Source organism: Neovison vison, chromosome 11, assembly GCF_020171115.1.
Source record: "Neovison vison isolate M4711 chromosome 11, ASM_NN_V1, whole genome shotgun sequence".
Lineage (NCBI taxonomy): Eukaryota > Metazoa > Chordata > Mammalia > Carnivora > Mustelidae > Neogale > Neogale vison.
Window position 1 is genome coordinate 135156462 of NC_058101.1, and position 16382 is coordinate 135172843.

Here is a 16382-nt window from a genome sequence, read left to right on the forward strand (position 1 = left end):
TTATTTGAGAGAGAATAAGAGAGCATTATTCTCTCAGGGGGAGCAGCAGAGAGGGAGCAGCAGAGGGAGAGGGGGAACACCAGAGGGAGAGGGAGAAGCAGGCTCTGCATCAAGCAGGGAGGCCAATGTGTGGCTCCATCCCAGGACCCCAGGATCATGACCTGAGCTGAAGGCTGACACTTAACTGACTGAGCCACCCAGGTGCCCTGGAAGATACCCTTTTGTAAGAGACAGTTACAAAGGAAAACTAGTTTGTAAGCATGTCCTCCTTTCTGTACCAGGAAGAGAAGGAAGGCTTAGAAACTATTATCCACAGAGAAGGCAGACTTAAATCTGCATAATAATCTTACCGTTGTTTCCAGAGCTTTTACTGCTCACCCTCCCATTATTCCTCCCACTGCCTCACCACAATGTCTATGGTCTCTCTGGCTAGAGATGGTATTAAAGGTGGTGGCGTGGCCCCTTTTAGAGAGTTACTCGGTTTTCTTGGGTCTCTCCCATGAAACACAGGAGGTATGCACGTTGTTGGGTTTTTTTTTTTTTAATATTTTATTTATTTATTTGACAGAGATCACAACTAGGCAGAGAGGCAGGCAGAGAGAGAGAGGAGGAAGCAGGCTCCCCACTGAGCAGAAAGCACCATGTGGGGCTCCATCCCAGAACCCTGAGATCATGACCTGAGCAGAAGGCAGAGGCTTTAACCCACTGAGCCACCCAGGTGCCCCAGGAGGTATGCATGTTAATAAATTTATTTTTTCTTGTTAACTTTTTATTATAGTGGGGTCTCAACCAAAAATCTTCCTAGAAGAGGGAAATTTTTTCACACCCCCACCATGGTAACAAACACAGATGTGAAAGGAAAATTAAGACTATACTGCGGCGCCTGGGTGGCTCAGTCAGTTGAGGGTCTGCCTTCAGCTCAGGTCATGATCCTAGGGTCCTGGAATTGAGCCCTACCTTGGGCTCTCTGTTCAGGGTGGAGCCTGCTTTTTATTCTTCATCTGCCTGCCCCTCCTCCTGCTTGTGTTTCTCTCTCTCTCTCTGTCAAATAAATAAGTAAAATCTTTTTTTTTTTAAAGATTTTTTAAAAAATTTATTTGACACAGAGAGAGAGAGATCACAAGTAGGCAGAGCAGTAGGCAGAGAGGGGGAAGCAGGCTCTCTGCTGAGCAGAGAGCCTGATGTGGGGCTCTCTCCCGGGACCCTGAGATCATGACCTGAGCCGAAGGCAGAGCCTTAACACACTGAGCCACCCAGGTGCCCCTAAATAAGTAAAATCTTAAAAAAAAAAAAAAGAAAAGAAAATTAAGACCATATTATTAAAAAAGCTTCAAGACAATAAGCTGATCTTATTTTAGTGGCCAACACACATCACTCTCACAAACATGAGAGACTATATTTGATTATAAAGTCAAACCCCCCATTTGCCTTCTGCTGGCAATTCCACCACACAAGCAAGCCATAGACAAGCTGAGCCAGACTCACCGGTTGAGTGTATCATCAGTGCAAGTCCTTTAAGATGCCTCGTAGCTAGGTAGATCATGTTATAGCCTCGGTTTCTGACTTTGTTGTGGTGATACTGGATGTAGCGTTCAAGAAGGAAATGCAGAATCCACAAAATAACTTTTCCAAGGATTATGACTGTCTGAACCTTCAGTGGGTTGGTATAGTTTCCGGGGCACTTGTCCTCAATTGGATTAGGGTAAGAACAAAGCACACCTGTTAAAAATGCTAAAATGACAAATACAACCTGGTGGAAATGAAAGCAGTAGGATTAATATTCAATATTTAGAATTAAGAAATGATATTTACCACCCAAGCACATAGTCATACCTATGACTTTTGTGATCCTATTTTTATAAATGAATTTACAAACTTTTTTTCCCCATTTTACAAATGTTTTAAACAGAAAATTTGGAGAAAAATTTGCAGAAAATTTAGAAACAAATCACAAATAAGAGAAGTCACCCCAAATCCCACCTAACAGAGATGAGTACTTAAACAATTTCTTGCCCACTTCTCTTTTATTGAAAAGAGTAAAAGCAGTTAATTTAGTGCTTCAGAGGTAATTAATCAAAATCATGGCTTAAAAAACCTTATTTCTAGCTTCAGTTTTAAGAGAACAAAAACAAGTATGCAATTAGATCGACAAAAAATTAAAAGACTGGTGCCAAAATACAGGCAAACAGAAATTCTCATATATTCTCATATATTGCCGGTCTGGGAATAGATGTGGAAAAAGAATCTGGAAGCATCTTTTTTTTTTTTTTTTTTAAAAGATTTTATTTATTTATTTGACAGAGAGAAATCACAAGTAGATGGAGAGGCAGGCAGAGAGAGAGAGAGAGGGAAGCAGGCTCCCTGCTGAGCAGAGAGCCCGATGCGGGACTCGATCCCAGGACCCTGAGATCATGACCTGAGCCGAAGGCAGTGGCTTAACCCACTGAGCCACCCAGGCGCCCCTGGAAGCATCTTGATCTGTCCTAAGAGCTCTACTCATCAGAAGTAACAGCCCCAGTTCAGACAGCTCTATGACTACCAATATTTATTACAGCATTCTCTATTATTTGCAATTTGCTGAAAATTGCCCAAGGATATGTGTTCATCCATAGCAGAATGCTTGAGTAAATTAAAATACATCTACTCGTAAAACAGAGTAGTATTGAGCTATTAAAGAATTAACTAAATCTTCCTGTATTAATTTGGATGGGTGTCTGTACGTTAGGATTAAAAGAAGTAAGTTATAGAGTAGTAGTTCAAAGTGAGGTTTATAGACCAGCACAATCAGCATCACAAGGGAGCTAGTCAGAAATGCAAATTCTCAGGCCCCACCCAAAACCAGGAGAATCTGGAAATGTCACCAAGCTATCTAGTTTAACAAGCCTGCTGGGGAGTCTGACACAGGCTCAAGTGTGAGCAACACTTGGGCAGAGTGATAAATACAGTATTATCCAACTGGGGGGCGTGGGGAAGAAATAGGGGAAATCCTTTAAAATACATATGAATGTGTGTGTATGTGTGTATGTTAAGCAGGCTCCATGCCCAGGGTGGAGCCCAACACAGGGCTGAACTCAGGACCCTGAGATCAAGACCTGAGCTGAGATCAACAGTCGGTCGGTCACTTAACCGACAGAGCCTCCCAGGCACCCCTCTTTTTGTACGAACTGAATGAAAGGCACTGAGATATACCCATTTATTAACTCAGAGAAAAGGGCTGAAGCAGATAAAAGAGAAGATAGGATTTTATCTTTGTACGCTTTGGTAATGTTTTATTTGTTTGATAAGGAAGTTATTTTGTAATTTTAAAAATCAAATAAAGAAAAATGTATCCTTGGTATTCATCCCAAACACCAATAGTAGGCCATCCTAGCATATAATAAATCTACTTAAAATATATATGATTTGTCTATGGGATTTGTCAAGAGCAGTCATATTTGCTAGGGCAACTCAAGATGCCTATTACCATAAAGGAAAAAACTGAAAGGTTGAGAAATTCCCTATACAGGAAAACACTGTACATTGAAGCAGGCTGATCCATTTTTTATAAAGTAGCATATAGACATTTTGCTTGTTTAAATTTTTACTTAAATTTCAGTTAATTAATGTATACGGAGTGGAAATTTAATGTTCATTTCAGGTGTACAATATAGTAATTCAACAACTGTACACAACCCAGTGCTCATGGCAAGCACCTCCTTCATCCCCATCACCTACTTCTCCCATCCCCCCCATCAGTCTGTTCTCTGTAATTAAGAGTCTCTTTTTTGGTTTGTCTTTTTTTTTCCCTTTGCTCATTTGTTTTGTTAAATTCCACATGAGTGAAATCACATGGCATTTGTCTTTCTCTATTTTGCTTAGCATTAATACTCTCCAGCTCCATCCATTTATCATTGCAAATGGTAAGATTTCCTTCTTTTTTATGGCTGGGTAATATTCTGTTGTATATATATATATATCACCTCTTATTTATCCATTAATCAGCTGATGGACACTTGGGATTGTTTTCATAATTTGGTTATTGTAAATAATACTGCTATAAACAACAGGGAGCATGTATCCCTCTGAATTCATGTTTTTGCATTCTTTGGGTAAATACCTAATAGTGCGACTGTGGGTAGCTCTATTTTTAACTTTTGGTTGAACCTCTGCACTGTTTTCCAGATTGGTTGCACCAGTTTGCATTCCCACCAACAATGCTGATGGGTTTCTTTTTCTCCACATCCTTGCCAACATCTGTTGTTTCTTGTGTTGTTGATTTTACCCATTTTGACAGGTGTGAGGAAATATCTCATGTAGCTTTGATTTGCATGTCCCTGATGATAAGTGATGTTAGGTATACTTTCATGTGTCTATTGGCCATGTGGATGTCTTCTTTGGAGAAATATGTGTTCATGTCTTCTGCCCATTTTTTAATTGGATTGTTTTTTGGGTGTTGAGTTTTTAAGTTCTTTGTATGTTTTGGATACTAACCCTTTATTAGATTTGTCATTGGCAAATATCTTCTCCCATTCTGTAGGTTGCCTTTTAGTTTTGTTGTTTGTTTCCTTCGCTGTGCAGAAGCGTTTTATTTTGATGTAGTCCCAATAGTTTAACTTGTTTCTCTTGCCTCAGGAGACTTTTCTAGAAAAAGTTGCTATGGCTAATGGCAGAGAAATTACTGCCTGTATTTTCCTCAAGTTTTGTGGCTTCAGGTCTCACATTTAGGTCTTTCATCCAGTTTGAGTTTATTTTTGTGTATGGTAAAAGAGAATGATGTAGTTTAATTCTTTTGCATGTTGCTGTCCAGTTTCCCTGCACTGTTTATTGAAGAGACTGTCTTTTTCCCATTGGATATTCTTTCCTGCTTTGTTGAAGATTAACTGACCAAGTAATTGAGGGTTCATTTCTGGGTTTTCTATTCTGTTCCATTGACCTATGTGTCTATTTTTGTGCCAGTACCATGCTGTCTTGATCACTACAGCTTTGTCCTAGAACTTGAAGTCAGGAATTGTGATGCCTCCAGCTTTGCTTTTCTTTTTCAAGGTTGCTGTGGCTATTTGGGGTCTTCTGTGGCTCCATACAAATTTTAGGATTGTTTGTTCTAGTTCTCTGAAAAAAGCTGTTGGTATTTTGGTATTTGATAGGGATTGAATTAAATGTGTAGACTGCTCTGGGCAGTATAGGCATTTTAACAGTATTTTTTTCTTTGAATCCAGGAGTGTGGAATGATTTTCCATTTCTTTATGTCATCTTCCAATTCTTCTTTATAGTTTTCAGAGTATAGGTCTTTTACCTCTATGGTTAGGTTTATTCCTAGGTAGCTTTTGGGTTTGGGTGCAATTGTAAATAGGACTGATTCCTTGGTTTCTCTTTCCACTGCTTCATGATTAGGTGTATAGATATGCAAAAGATTTCTGCACATTGATTTCGTATCCCATGACTTTACTGAATTTGTTATTAACTCTAGCAGTTTTTTGGTGGATCTTTCAGGCTTTCTATGTGTAGTCTTATGTCATGTACAAACTGAAAGTTTTACTCCTTCCTTGCTGATTCGGATGCCTTTCTTTCTTTTTGTTGTCGGATTGCTGAGGCTGGGACTTCTAGTACTATGTTGAATAAAAGTGGTGAGAGTGGACAGCCCTTGTTGTTCTTGGCTGTAAAGAAAAAGCACAGGACGCCTAGGTAGTTCAGGTTAAGCGTCTGCCTTCGGCTCAGGTCATGATCCCACGATCCTGGGATCGAGCCCCACATCGGGCTTCTTGCTCAGTGGGGAGTCTGCTCCCTCTGCCTCTGCTGCTCCCCCTGCTTGTGCTCTCTCTCTCTCTCTAACAAATAAATAAATAAAATCTTTAAGAGAAAGCTCAGTTTTTTTTTTCCCATTTAGGATGATGCTAGCTGTGGGTTTTTCACAGATGGCCTTTATTATGTTGAGGTATGTTTCTTCTAAACGTATTTTGTTGAGGGTTGCCTATGAATGGATATTGTACTCCGTCAAATTTTTTTCCTGATCCATTGAAATGACGGCATGGTTCTTATCCTTTTTAAAATAATTAATGTGATGAATCATGTTGATTGATTTACAAGTATTGAACCACCTTTGCAACCCAGGAATAAATCCCACTTGATTGCGGTAAATGATTTTTTTAAATGTTTTGTTGGATTTGGTTTGCTAGTATTTTGTTGAGAATTTTTGTGTCTATGTTCATCAGAGATGTTTGCCTATGGTTCTTTTTCTATGGTGTCTTTATCTGGTTTGGGTATCAGGGTGATGCTGGTATTTTTCTTGCTTTTTAACACAAGATTTTCTCAGTCCTAAAATGAGGGCAATCGATCCCATAGTATCATAGGCAGGCATTTTAAAGATTTTTTTTTTTTTAATTTATTTGACAGAGAGAGAGAGAGAGAGAGAGATCATAAGTAGACAGAGAGGCAGGCAGAGAAAGAGGAGGAGCCAGGCTCCCTGCTGAACAGAAAGCCTGATGTGGGGCTCAATCCCAGGACCCTGAGATCATGACCTGAGCTGAAGGCAGAGCTGAGCTTAACCCACTGAGCCACCCAGATGCCCCTGTAGGCAGGCATTTTAATATAAAAAGGTTTTTCAAAGTCATGTGTGTGTATGTTTGTGTGTATGTGAGGGTATAAATACATAGAGAGTATGTTACACAAATTAAAGATACGTTATTTAAAAAAAAGAAGAAAACAGGCCATAATCCAGGGATCAAGAGGCCACCTCTTCAGTCGATAATCCGGGGATTGGGAAGCCCTGGTAGAACCAGGCCACACTTAACTACATCTACACAAGGAAAAAGGATGCTTCTCTCTCCTCAGGGTATTCAGTTGTGAATTCAAGTCTACATGGTGTGTGTCACTGGAGCAGCGGCTGAATGAGTCAATGAACCACATTCATTCTTCTCATAAAGACTTGGGATCACTTAGAACTCCTGACTTTTCACACTGTAGCAAAGAATAACTACATCCCCTCGTGCTTCAGATCTCAGTGACCAAAATGGAGATGACAGACTGGATACAGAGCCATCGATAAGCTTACACCAAGACCGTTCGCATGTACAGGTGTTTTGCTTGTTTGTTTTTCCATTTAGGGGTTTCTTTTTGTGTGCATGTGATGTTGAATTTATTTACTTCTTTATTCTAGTTGATATAACTGGCATATGCCATTGTGTCAGTTTAAAGAGGACAACTTGGCTTTTGGTTTGTTTTTTCTTTCTTTTTTTAAAAACCTTTTATTTTAGTTTTAGTAATCTCAACAGCCAATGTGGGGCTCAGACCCATGACCCCGAGATCAAGAGTCACACCCTCCTCCAACTGAGACAGCCAGGTGCCCCTACAACTGGTTGATTTGATACATTTATGTGTTGCAATATAATTACTTTCCCAGTGTTAGCTAACACCTCTATTACTTCACATCATGACCGCTTCCTTTTTGTGGTGACAACAATTAAGATATCTAATCTCTTGGCAACTCTGAAGTTCATAATATGTAAAATATGACTGACTGTAGAAACTAGGCTATGCATTTGATCGCCAGGACTTTTTTCTCTCTTTTTTTTTTTTTTTTTTTTTTAAAGATTTTATTTATTTATTTGACAGAGAGAAATCACAAGTAGGCAGAGAGGCAGGCAGAGAGAGAGAGAGGGAAGCAGGCTCCCTGCTGAGCAGAGAGCCCGATGCGGGACTCGATCCCAGGACTCTGAGATCATGACCTGAGCCGAAGGCAGCGGCTTAACCCACTGAGCCACCCAGGCGCCCCCTTTTTTCTCTTTTTAAAGTGATAGAATTTTTTAAAGCAAGGATGCAGAAAAAGCTCTCAGGAGAGAGAGGGGTCCTGACAGGGTTGCCCTCTCCAGAACTTATTTATCTACTAGTTGCAACACGTACATCTTTAGTGTTCTGCTGCAACTGGACTTCTCTCCTTAACATTATTTTCTAAGTGTAGATAAATTGATAAATTTCTGTGTCAAAATATATAGATTCATCTACTTTTTTTTTATTTTAGTAACTGAAAAACACATGCATATGGTAAAAAGACATTTCAAATAGTACAAAAGGCAAATAGTAAAATGTATCAGGTATGCCTTCTACTGAGGACCTCAGACCTCCACCACAGTGACACCTAGTGTTAAAGGATCTTGTGAATGCTTCTAGAAATTTTCTGTTTATACATGGGAATAAACATACACACCAGCCCTCTCAATTATCTTTTAAAATGTGCAAATGGGAATATTCCATGCAAACCCGAATGTAAACCTGTGTTTGTGAATTCTCAACAATGTAAGCATGAAGGCTAGTCTAATTAATATATACACATCCACCCTGGTTTTTTTTTCCAACAGTTGCAGAGCATTCCTTCATATGGATGGGAAATACAAAGTGTCCTCTGAATGGTGGTAGTTGCAATATCTTGATATTACAGACATTACTATTATTAACAATATCCTTACACATGTGCAAATATATTTATAATAAATTCTTTGAAGTAGAGATATAATAAAAAAGTATGTACATTTTAAATGTTGTAGATGTAGGGGCAACTGGGTGGTTCAGTGGATTAAAGCCTCTGCCTTCAGCTCAGGTTGTGATCCCAGGGTCCTGGGATCTAGTCCCACATCAGGCTCTCTGCCTGGCAGGGAGCCTGCTTCCTCCTCTCTGTCTGCCTTTCTGCCTACTTGTGATCTTTTTCTGTCAAATAAATAAATAAAATCTTTTAAAAAAAAAAAGTTGGTAGATGTAGCCAAACTGCCCTCTGAAGATCATACACACACACATATTATTATTATTACATTTTATTATACATAAGAGCTTGTATATATATATGTGTGTACATATATATATATATATATATATTTTTTTTTTTTTTTTAAGATTTATTCATCTGACAGAGAGACAGAGAGCATAGCAGGGGCAGCAGCAGAGGGAAAGGGAGAAGCAGGCTCCTTGCTGAGCAGGGAGCCCGACACAGGGCTGGATCCCAGGACCCTGGGATCATGACCTAAGCTGAAGGCAAACGCTTACCTAACTGAGCCACCCAGGCATCCTGAGCTTATATATATATATTTTAAGAACATCACCTCTGTATGGATTATTGTCCCAGCCAACTTACATGAATTAATAAGAGAAGATTTGCTATGATGACCGTAGGAAGAGGGTGGAATCTGGGTCTAAACTGAGCATGTAATGAATGGTGTAGAAGATGCTGGGTGTCCAGAAGAGGGTCATCTTCAATACTTTGGGTGAGATCCAAGGAACCCTGAGGTACGGAAAAACAGAAGCAATCTTTTAATCCCCATTTTCCAGATTATGTTTCTAAGACAAATCTACTAAATTCTAAAGCATTAAAAACCATTATACAAGTTAGAGGCAAGAAAAATACCTTCCTTACATAAAGTGAGTTTAAAAATAACATAAACTTCTAGGTAACTACTGTATACATGTTGGTGAAAACAAGTGTTATAAGAGGTTGAGGAAATCTTACTTCAATTATCTTCAAGTGAGGTATTACATAATGAGATTAAAGCAAACAATGTTTTCTTTAACTCCTCAAACTTAGATATTGATTTATTTAACATTACTTAGATTATTGATGAAATAATTACATATGGTTGCAATTCTTAAACTACAACCTGATGCTCCACAAAATTTTGGAAAGTTGGTGGAGGCTTTATTAAACTTTCAGTTATGATAGAAATGTTTTAGAGAAGGAACAGATCACCATGATAGAGCTTCCAGGAGACTTTAGTTGACAGATACCAGAGTCTCAATGAAAACAACTTGCAAAGTTCCAGAAGTAGCTGATGGCATTGAGCTGCAACCTAAAAATTCAGTCTGACTTATTTAAAGGTGCTGTCTCGGCAGGAACAGTACTACCAGATCTCTGGCTCATATAACAATCTCTTAATCTAAGACCCTTGCTGAAAACTATTATATATAAGATACTATAAGATGAAAAAATTATAAAATACAGTCCCTGTCTGTGGATAAAGGTATACAGGATGAAATAATATTGTAAGTGAGCTAACTGAACAAAAATAGGATGGAAATAAAGATTTCATCGGAAAAAGGGAAGCCTGAGAATAGCATTTGGAAACAGATAAGGGCTCTTTGGAAGGGGTAGAGTGAGACAAATGGTATAGGGATGGTTTCTGGGCACCAGATTACAAAGATAAAAATAATAATCTGGAGCCTAATTCAGATCTGGGGCGGGCTTCTCAGTTTCCAAACTCAGGCATTCAGTGCTGCTTTGCAAATTTTTTTTTCATTCAGTGCCTACATACAGCTTCCTGTTTAGTTTGCTGTAACTTCCGGTATGATTCTGATTATTTCTGTTCTTTTCCACACTCCTCTACCTCTAGCTCTCTCTCAGTCAGCAGAAAGATGTCCCAGTCTTCACAGAGCTTCCTCTGGCTACCATCTGCGCATCCTTCCAGGTTCTGCTGGGTCAATTCCTACACATAACCTTCCTGGGCTGCCAAGCATCTAGATCACGCCACACCTCCACGCCCTCCCACATAGTTTGGTGCTTGCCTCCTCTATCATACTATCCTGTGACAGTCCTACCTCTTACCTATCCTCCCAAGTGGATTACATGAAACCCACAAACTCCCCACCACATATTTGTCTTTGTAATCTTAACGCCCAACAGGGACTGGGGGTTAGCACCCACGGAACAGATGATGAATGAATGATTGTTCCAATCCTACCTCAGCAGTGTTCCTAAATCAGTCAGGGTGTTGTCAAAGACCTGGACTAAGCAGGAGAGGTTATCGGGAGCTGTGGGGAGAATCAGCTCTGACCAGATGCAAAGGCAGTAAGTATTATGCTTACAGGTAAGCTCCTAAGGAAACTGCCCCATTCAGATACCAGTTGTCCTGCTTCCTTAGCGGTGAGGGAGTTACTTCATCTCTGTGCCTGTTTCTCATCTCAGGAAACACAGTGCTAATAGCAACTGCTTCATAGCTTTGGCGGGGGCGGGGGAGATCAGACAAGTTACTATTCATAAAAGGGCTGGAACACTGGCTGGCACAGACGTGACAGTCAGTATCAGCCACTGCTGTCTCTACCACTTGCTCTTCCCTTGCTCCCCATGGAACGCATTACCACTCTGGCCCCTCAATCTCATCTTGCTCTCCATTCTTCACTATTCTTGCTAGGTCCCATCATTTCTCATGGCCTTTGCCTTCCAGTCTCCAGACCTTAGCAACGTCTTGCTGCAGTCCATGTCTTCTAAAATGAACATTTACGTTTCTCTCCCCCAAAACTTGAGTCCCTCCCCATTCTCCTCTGGACAAAATCCAAATTCTTAGTCTGGCTCTCTGTGTTAGAATCCCTTCCCAAGCTATTTTTTGGGTCTTGCCTTTCGTTACTTCTCGCTCCTTCCTGATGCTGACTGCTCATGCACCCGTCTCTCACAAATCTCTTTCAGTCCCTATGCCTTTACTTACTTTGGCCCACGTGTCAAGGGCTTATCTTAGCAAGAACACTGGCTTCGCTGATCCTCAACATTGTTCCTACTGCCCTGTCAGCCAACACTGTACTTCTCATGTCCCCAAGTCTGACCTGGATCTCTTTTATATCTTCTGTATGCCTTTTTACCCCTTTGAACACACAGAAAACAGATATAATAATTTTTCAATGTTCCTGTTTGCTATTTTTAGCATGTCATTTCTGAATCATTTCAACTGACTTATATGTCATGTTTTCCTGCCTTTTGCATGCTTGGTAATTTTTTTCAACTTATTAAGATCCAGTTGACATATGGCTTTGTGTAAGTTTAAAGTGCACCAGGAGTTAATATGACACACTTATATATATTGCAAAATGATTCCCACTGAAGCATTACCTAACACCTTCACTACATTACATAATCATCAGTGCCTGATAATTTTGGATTGGATGAAAGACTTCCCAACTTAATTGCTTTGGGTGTGGGACAGTTTTGTGTTCCTATAGTCTTGAGTTTTTGTTTTTTTCTGGAACACAGTTAAATTACTTGGAAACAGTTTGGTCTTTTTGGCCTTGCTTTTTTTTATTTATTGTGGGACCACAGCCATGTTTATTTATTTATTGTGGGACCACAGCCATGTTTAGTCTAAGGCTAGTTTTTCCCCACTATGAAGGTAAGACCTCTGTGAGACCTAGTACCCTGTGAATTACTGAGTTTCCACTTGGACTGGTGGACTAGCCACGATGCCTGGCCCTGTGTGAGCGCTCAGTTCCGCTTCCTCTAGTCATTTCAGGTGGTTCTTTTCCAGGCCGTGGGCAATGTCCTCACAGGCCCATACTGAGCAGGACTCTGCTGACTCCCTGAGGGGCACTCTGCACGTTTTCAGTTCTCCTCTCCAGGTACTGCCACGTGAACTCTCGTTGCCTCAGTCTCCCCAGACTCTCAGCTCCATCTCCTCAACTCAGGGAGCCTGCTGACCTCTGCCGGGCTCCCTTTCCTGTCACAGCCCTCAGCCTCTCTCAAGAGGGTCAGCTGGGGCAGTCACATGACTCACTCCATCCCCCTCCTCTTGGAAAGCACTGGCTTTCACTGCCCAACGTTCAATAGCTCAAAAAAATGTTGTTTCCAATATTGCATGTAGTTTTTTGGTTACTTCAGGCAGAAGAATGAATCCAGTCCCTGTTATACCATGCTGGCTAGGAACAGAAGTCCCTACTGCATTCTCACACATGTCTATTACAACTTCCAATGCTAACCACGGGACAGCAAAGTTGTTGGAAAAGTGTGCTTCACATGGGCAAAGACACTGTTCTGTATCTTCATTATACCTTTAGCATCTAACATAGAGTACAGGCTCAGTATGTGTGTGGAGTGAACAAAACGTTGCCCAACTTCTTGAACACCTGGGGCCTGAGAGTTTCAACAAAGCAGGCCTTAAGACCTTAACTCTAAGACTACTATCCATTTATCTCCCATTTACCTCCCTTGCATGCCCCTCCTCCCCTAGCCTAAATGACCTTTCTAGACGGCCCCACAAATATCCTTCTTATTTTTTTCAGAATCCATACAAGCCTTAAGTTCTCTATAAAACTTGTTATGCAGGGGCTCCTGGATGATTCAGTCGGTTGAGTGTCAGACTCTTGATTTCGCCTCAGGTCATGATCTCAGGGTTGAGATGGAGCCCCAGTCAGGCTCCGAGTTGGGTGTGAGCCTGCTTAAGATTCAATCTCTCCCCTACCCCCTCTAAAAAACAAAAACAAAGAAACAACTTGACCTGCCAACTGTTTTCTTTCTACTTCACAACCGCTATAAAATGTACTGCTCATAATATTCATTTGGAATAGTTCTTTTTTTTTTTTAAAGAGTTTATTTATTTATTTGACAGACAGAGATCACAAGTAGGCAGAGAGTCAGGCAGAGAGAGAGAGAAGGAAGCAGGCTTCCTGCTGAGCAGAGAGCCTGATGCGAGGCTCAATCCCAGGACCCTGGGATCATGACCTGAGCCGAAGGCAGAGGCTTAACCCACTGAGCCACTATTCCACTGGTGCCCTGGAATAGTTCTTTTTTCTTTAAGATTTTATTTATTTACTTGAGAGCTCAAGCAGGAGTGAGCAAGAATGAGCATGTACAGGGGTGGAGGGGCAGAGGGAGAGGGAGAAGCAGACTTCCTGCTGAGCAAGGAGCCCCATGTGGGGCTCAATCCCAGGACCCCAGGATCATGACCGAGCTGAAGGCAGCCGCTTAACCCACCCAGCCACCAAGGCTGTATTGTATTTTTTCCTTATGAGTGCTATCTTGTATTTTTCCCTCTTTAATGTATATATATTGTTTCTCCTGATTACACTGAACAGGTTGGAGATGATAATATGGTTTCTTCTCTACGTCACTTATTAGACTCAGTAAATAAAACACATTTGAAGGCTATAACCAATCCCCTGTCTAGTGGATTCTACAGGAAATGTGTAACAATGCCTCATCACTCTCAGATGGCAACTCACCATCTCCATGTGAAAGGTAAAATGAAGATAACTCCTGGAATCCATGTAATTTCTTCGCTTACACTATTAAGAACTACATCATGACCTGGACAAGATATCTGCTGTTTTGCCCACATGGATCTCTTTCCTCTTCTTTTGTGATAATAACTGGATCTCCTCTGGGGACTCAACTGTCTACCTCTCCATTAAGTCCCAATGGGAACATCCTTCAGTACTTTTCACCCTCCTCTGGGAAGGTGGAACCTCTGGTCTCTGATAGAACCTAAGGGGGGCCCGACAATTCAATTCTTTCTTTGAGCGACAAACCAAAGGGAGACTAGGCACATTCCGTCCAGGGCACACTCTGAAAGGACCCCTGTCCCTTAGATCCCTTGTGCCGCCCTTGACTGGAGTCCTTTCAGAGGCGTAGGTGTTCACTCACTCTGATCATTTCAAAGAAACTCCTTTCTTCCTTAAATCAGTCAGAGTTGGTTTCATAGCTTGCAAACAGTGAACCCTAAATGAAAAGCCTTTGCCTCTGTTAACTCTTTTAAGTGTCTAGGCCTATGGCATACACCATATTTTTAGCTTTTTACTGTATGGTAGATATCATAGCCAGAAATTACCCCAAACAGGCAACTTGCTCAGATCTAAAGTGATTTAGATATGTAACTGTTGGTGGAACAGATTTCTAGAATTGTACTCGTCCTAAAACTAAAAGCTATAGATTCAAAAATCTGGGGGCAACTTAGCATCAACCAAGAAGCATTTACTGCACACATTTTCCTGATTTTTTTCCATACACTGTCAGCTTACAAATGTCACCCTTAAAAATTCAGAAACAATGATTTATTTCTTCAAAACTAACTGTATGTGAATGTCAAATCTACCTTCAATGTCTTACAGTTTTATGTTTTTTCAACTGAAAAAAAAAATGGTAGGTTTTAGCTTTATCATTAGAAATTGTTTGGATCTTAGTTAAGATACTTTAAGTGTGATTGTTACTTACATAAGAATCTAAACTCTTGTAAGGCCTGGGACTGCTATGTGTCTTGCCTAATGCCCCTAATTCAATGACAGGATCACAGTAATATTCCTATTTATGTATTAATCCAAATTAATGCTTTAATGTAACTGTCAACTTTGCATTTCTCAAGGATAAATTGTATTACCTGTCAATGAGGCAAAGCAGTAAATTCTGGGCACAATTACATGTTTTCCCTAAGAAAGCTTCAATATATTTAAGTCAAGATTTCACTTTGTACTATACAGACTGTAAACTAGGCCTATGGTTTGTTTGTGTGTGTTTTTTTTTTTTTTTAGTAATCTGGTTTGGACCCATGAAGTAAGGCAATTTAAAAAATCCTCCATGACTATCACGCTTGCAGTCAAAACACCACAACACTGTTTTTCTCCAGTGCGGGTTTCTGAGCAATGACAGCGACGAGTCGGCCCGTGGGACGGCGGCGGCCTGACTGCGTGTCACAGCCGCTCCAGGTCCACAGCGCTCTAAAGCCCACGCAGAGAACCCACGAGCAGGGAGACTGACGCCCCTGCGCCCCAGGACACGTGAGCGCAGCCCAGCCGCCCGCGCAGAGAAGCGCCCGAGGGACGGCTGTCAGGCCAGACGCGCATCACGTGAAGCTCCCAGTTCCGGGATCAAAGACGCGCTCCGCACGTGAGCTGGGCTCCCATCAGGGACCCCCGCATCCGCGCACCCACCGCCCAGCAGCCCACCCGGCCTCCACCCGGGAACAGAAGCCCAGAGCCGGCAGGTCGCGGACCCCACTGCCTCCTGGGGTATCGTCCCAGGATCCCGCGCCCCGGGCCAGCCCTGCACAGGAAGCGCCGCCTCCAGCCACGGCCGCTACGGTGAAGGGTGGCTTCCCCTGGCAGTCTCCGCCCCGCGCGCCCAGCAAGGGAAGAAAGGGGTTCCGGGACCAGCCTCCCTCACTTCCGCGCACTCACGTCCTCCATCCTGCCCCTCGTAGCCATTTCCCGAAGCCTGAGGCCGAAGCCCCGGCCAGCCGGGCCTCTCCACCTGCTCCCCGCGCCGCCGGCCTAGAAAATTAACACCTTCTAACCCAAGGCCTCCCCCACTTCAGACACACCCCCTCCTGCTCCCGCTCCGCCTCCGTCTTCCCCCGAGCCCCGCCTCCTCACTCGCGATTGGCCAAGACGTGGGGGCGTGTCCCGCCCTGAGATACAGGCCTGTAGGCCTCCCGCAGCTGCGCTGACCGCCTGGCTTCCGGGGGTTTCCGGCAATCTCTGCTCAGGTCGGGTGGTGGCCAGAGCTTCGGTGTTAAAGGTTGCATTCCGAATCCAAGAATCTAACTGTTTTTGCCGCCACTTGTTTCTTTTTAAAAACATTAACTTTTCTCAGTCTTCCTTAGTTTGTGTTTGGAGGCACAGCTTCATGCATGAGTAGAGCCAGCTATAGAATCCTACCGCTGCCATTTATAGCTGGA

The 16382-nt window shown here is 42.0% G+C and overlaps 1 protein-coding gene across 1 annotated transcript in view; it reads right to left on the bottom strand.

The window, feature by feature from the left end:
- Positions 1–16111, bottom strand: part of TMEM192 (transmembrane protein 192) — a 28998-nt gene extending 12887 nt beyond the window's left edge. The window contains exons 1-3 of the mRNA XM_044224795.1: positions 15883–16111; positions 9098–9244; positions 1486–1750 (exon numbers count right to left, since the gene is read on the bottom strand). Of these exons, the coding sequence (XP_044080730.1) occupies positions 1486–1750; positions 9098–9244; positions 15883–15909 (439 nt within the window). The 5' untranslated portion in view covers positions 15910–16111. The remainder of the gene's footprint in view (positions 1–1485; positions 1751–9097; positions 9245–15882) is intronic.
- Between the last annotated feature and the right edge of the window lie 271 nt (positions 16112–16382).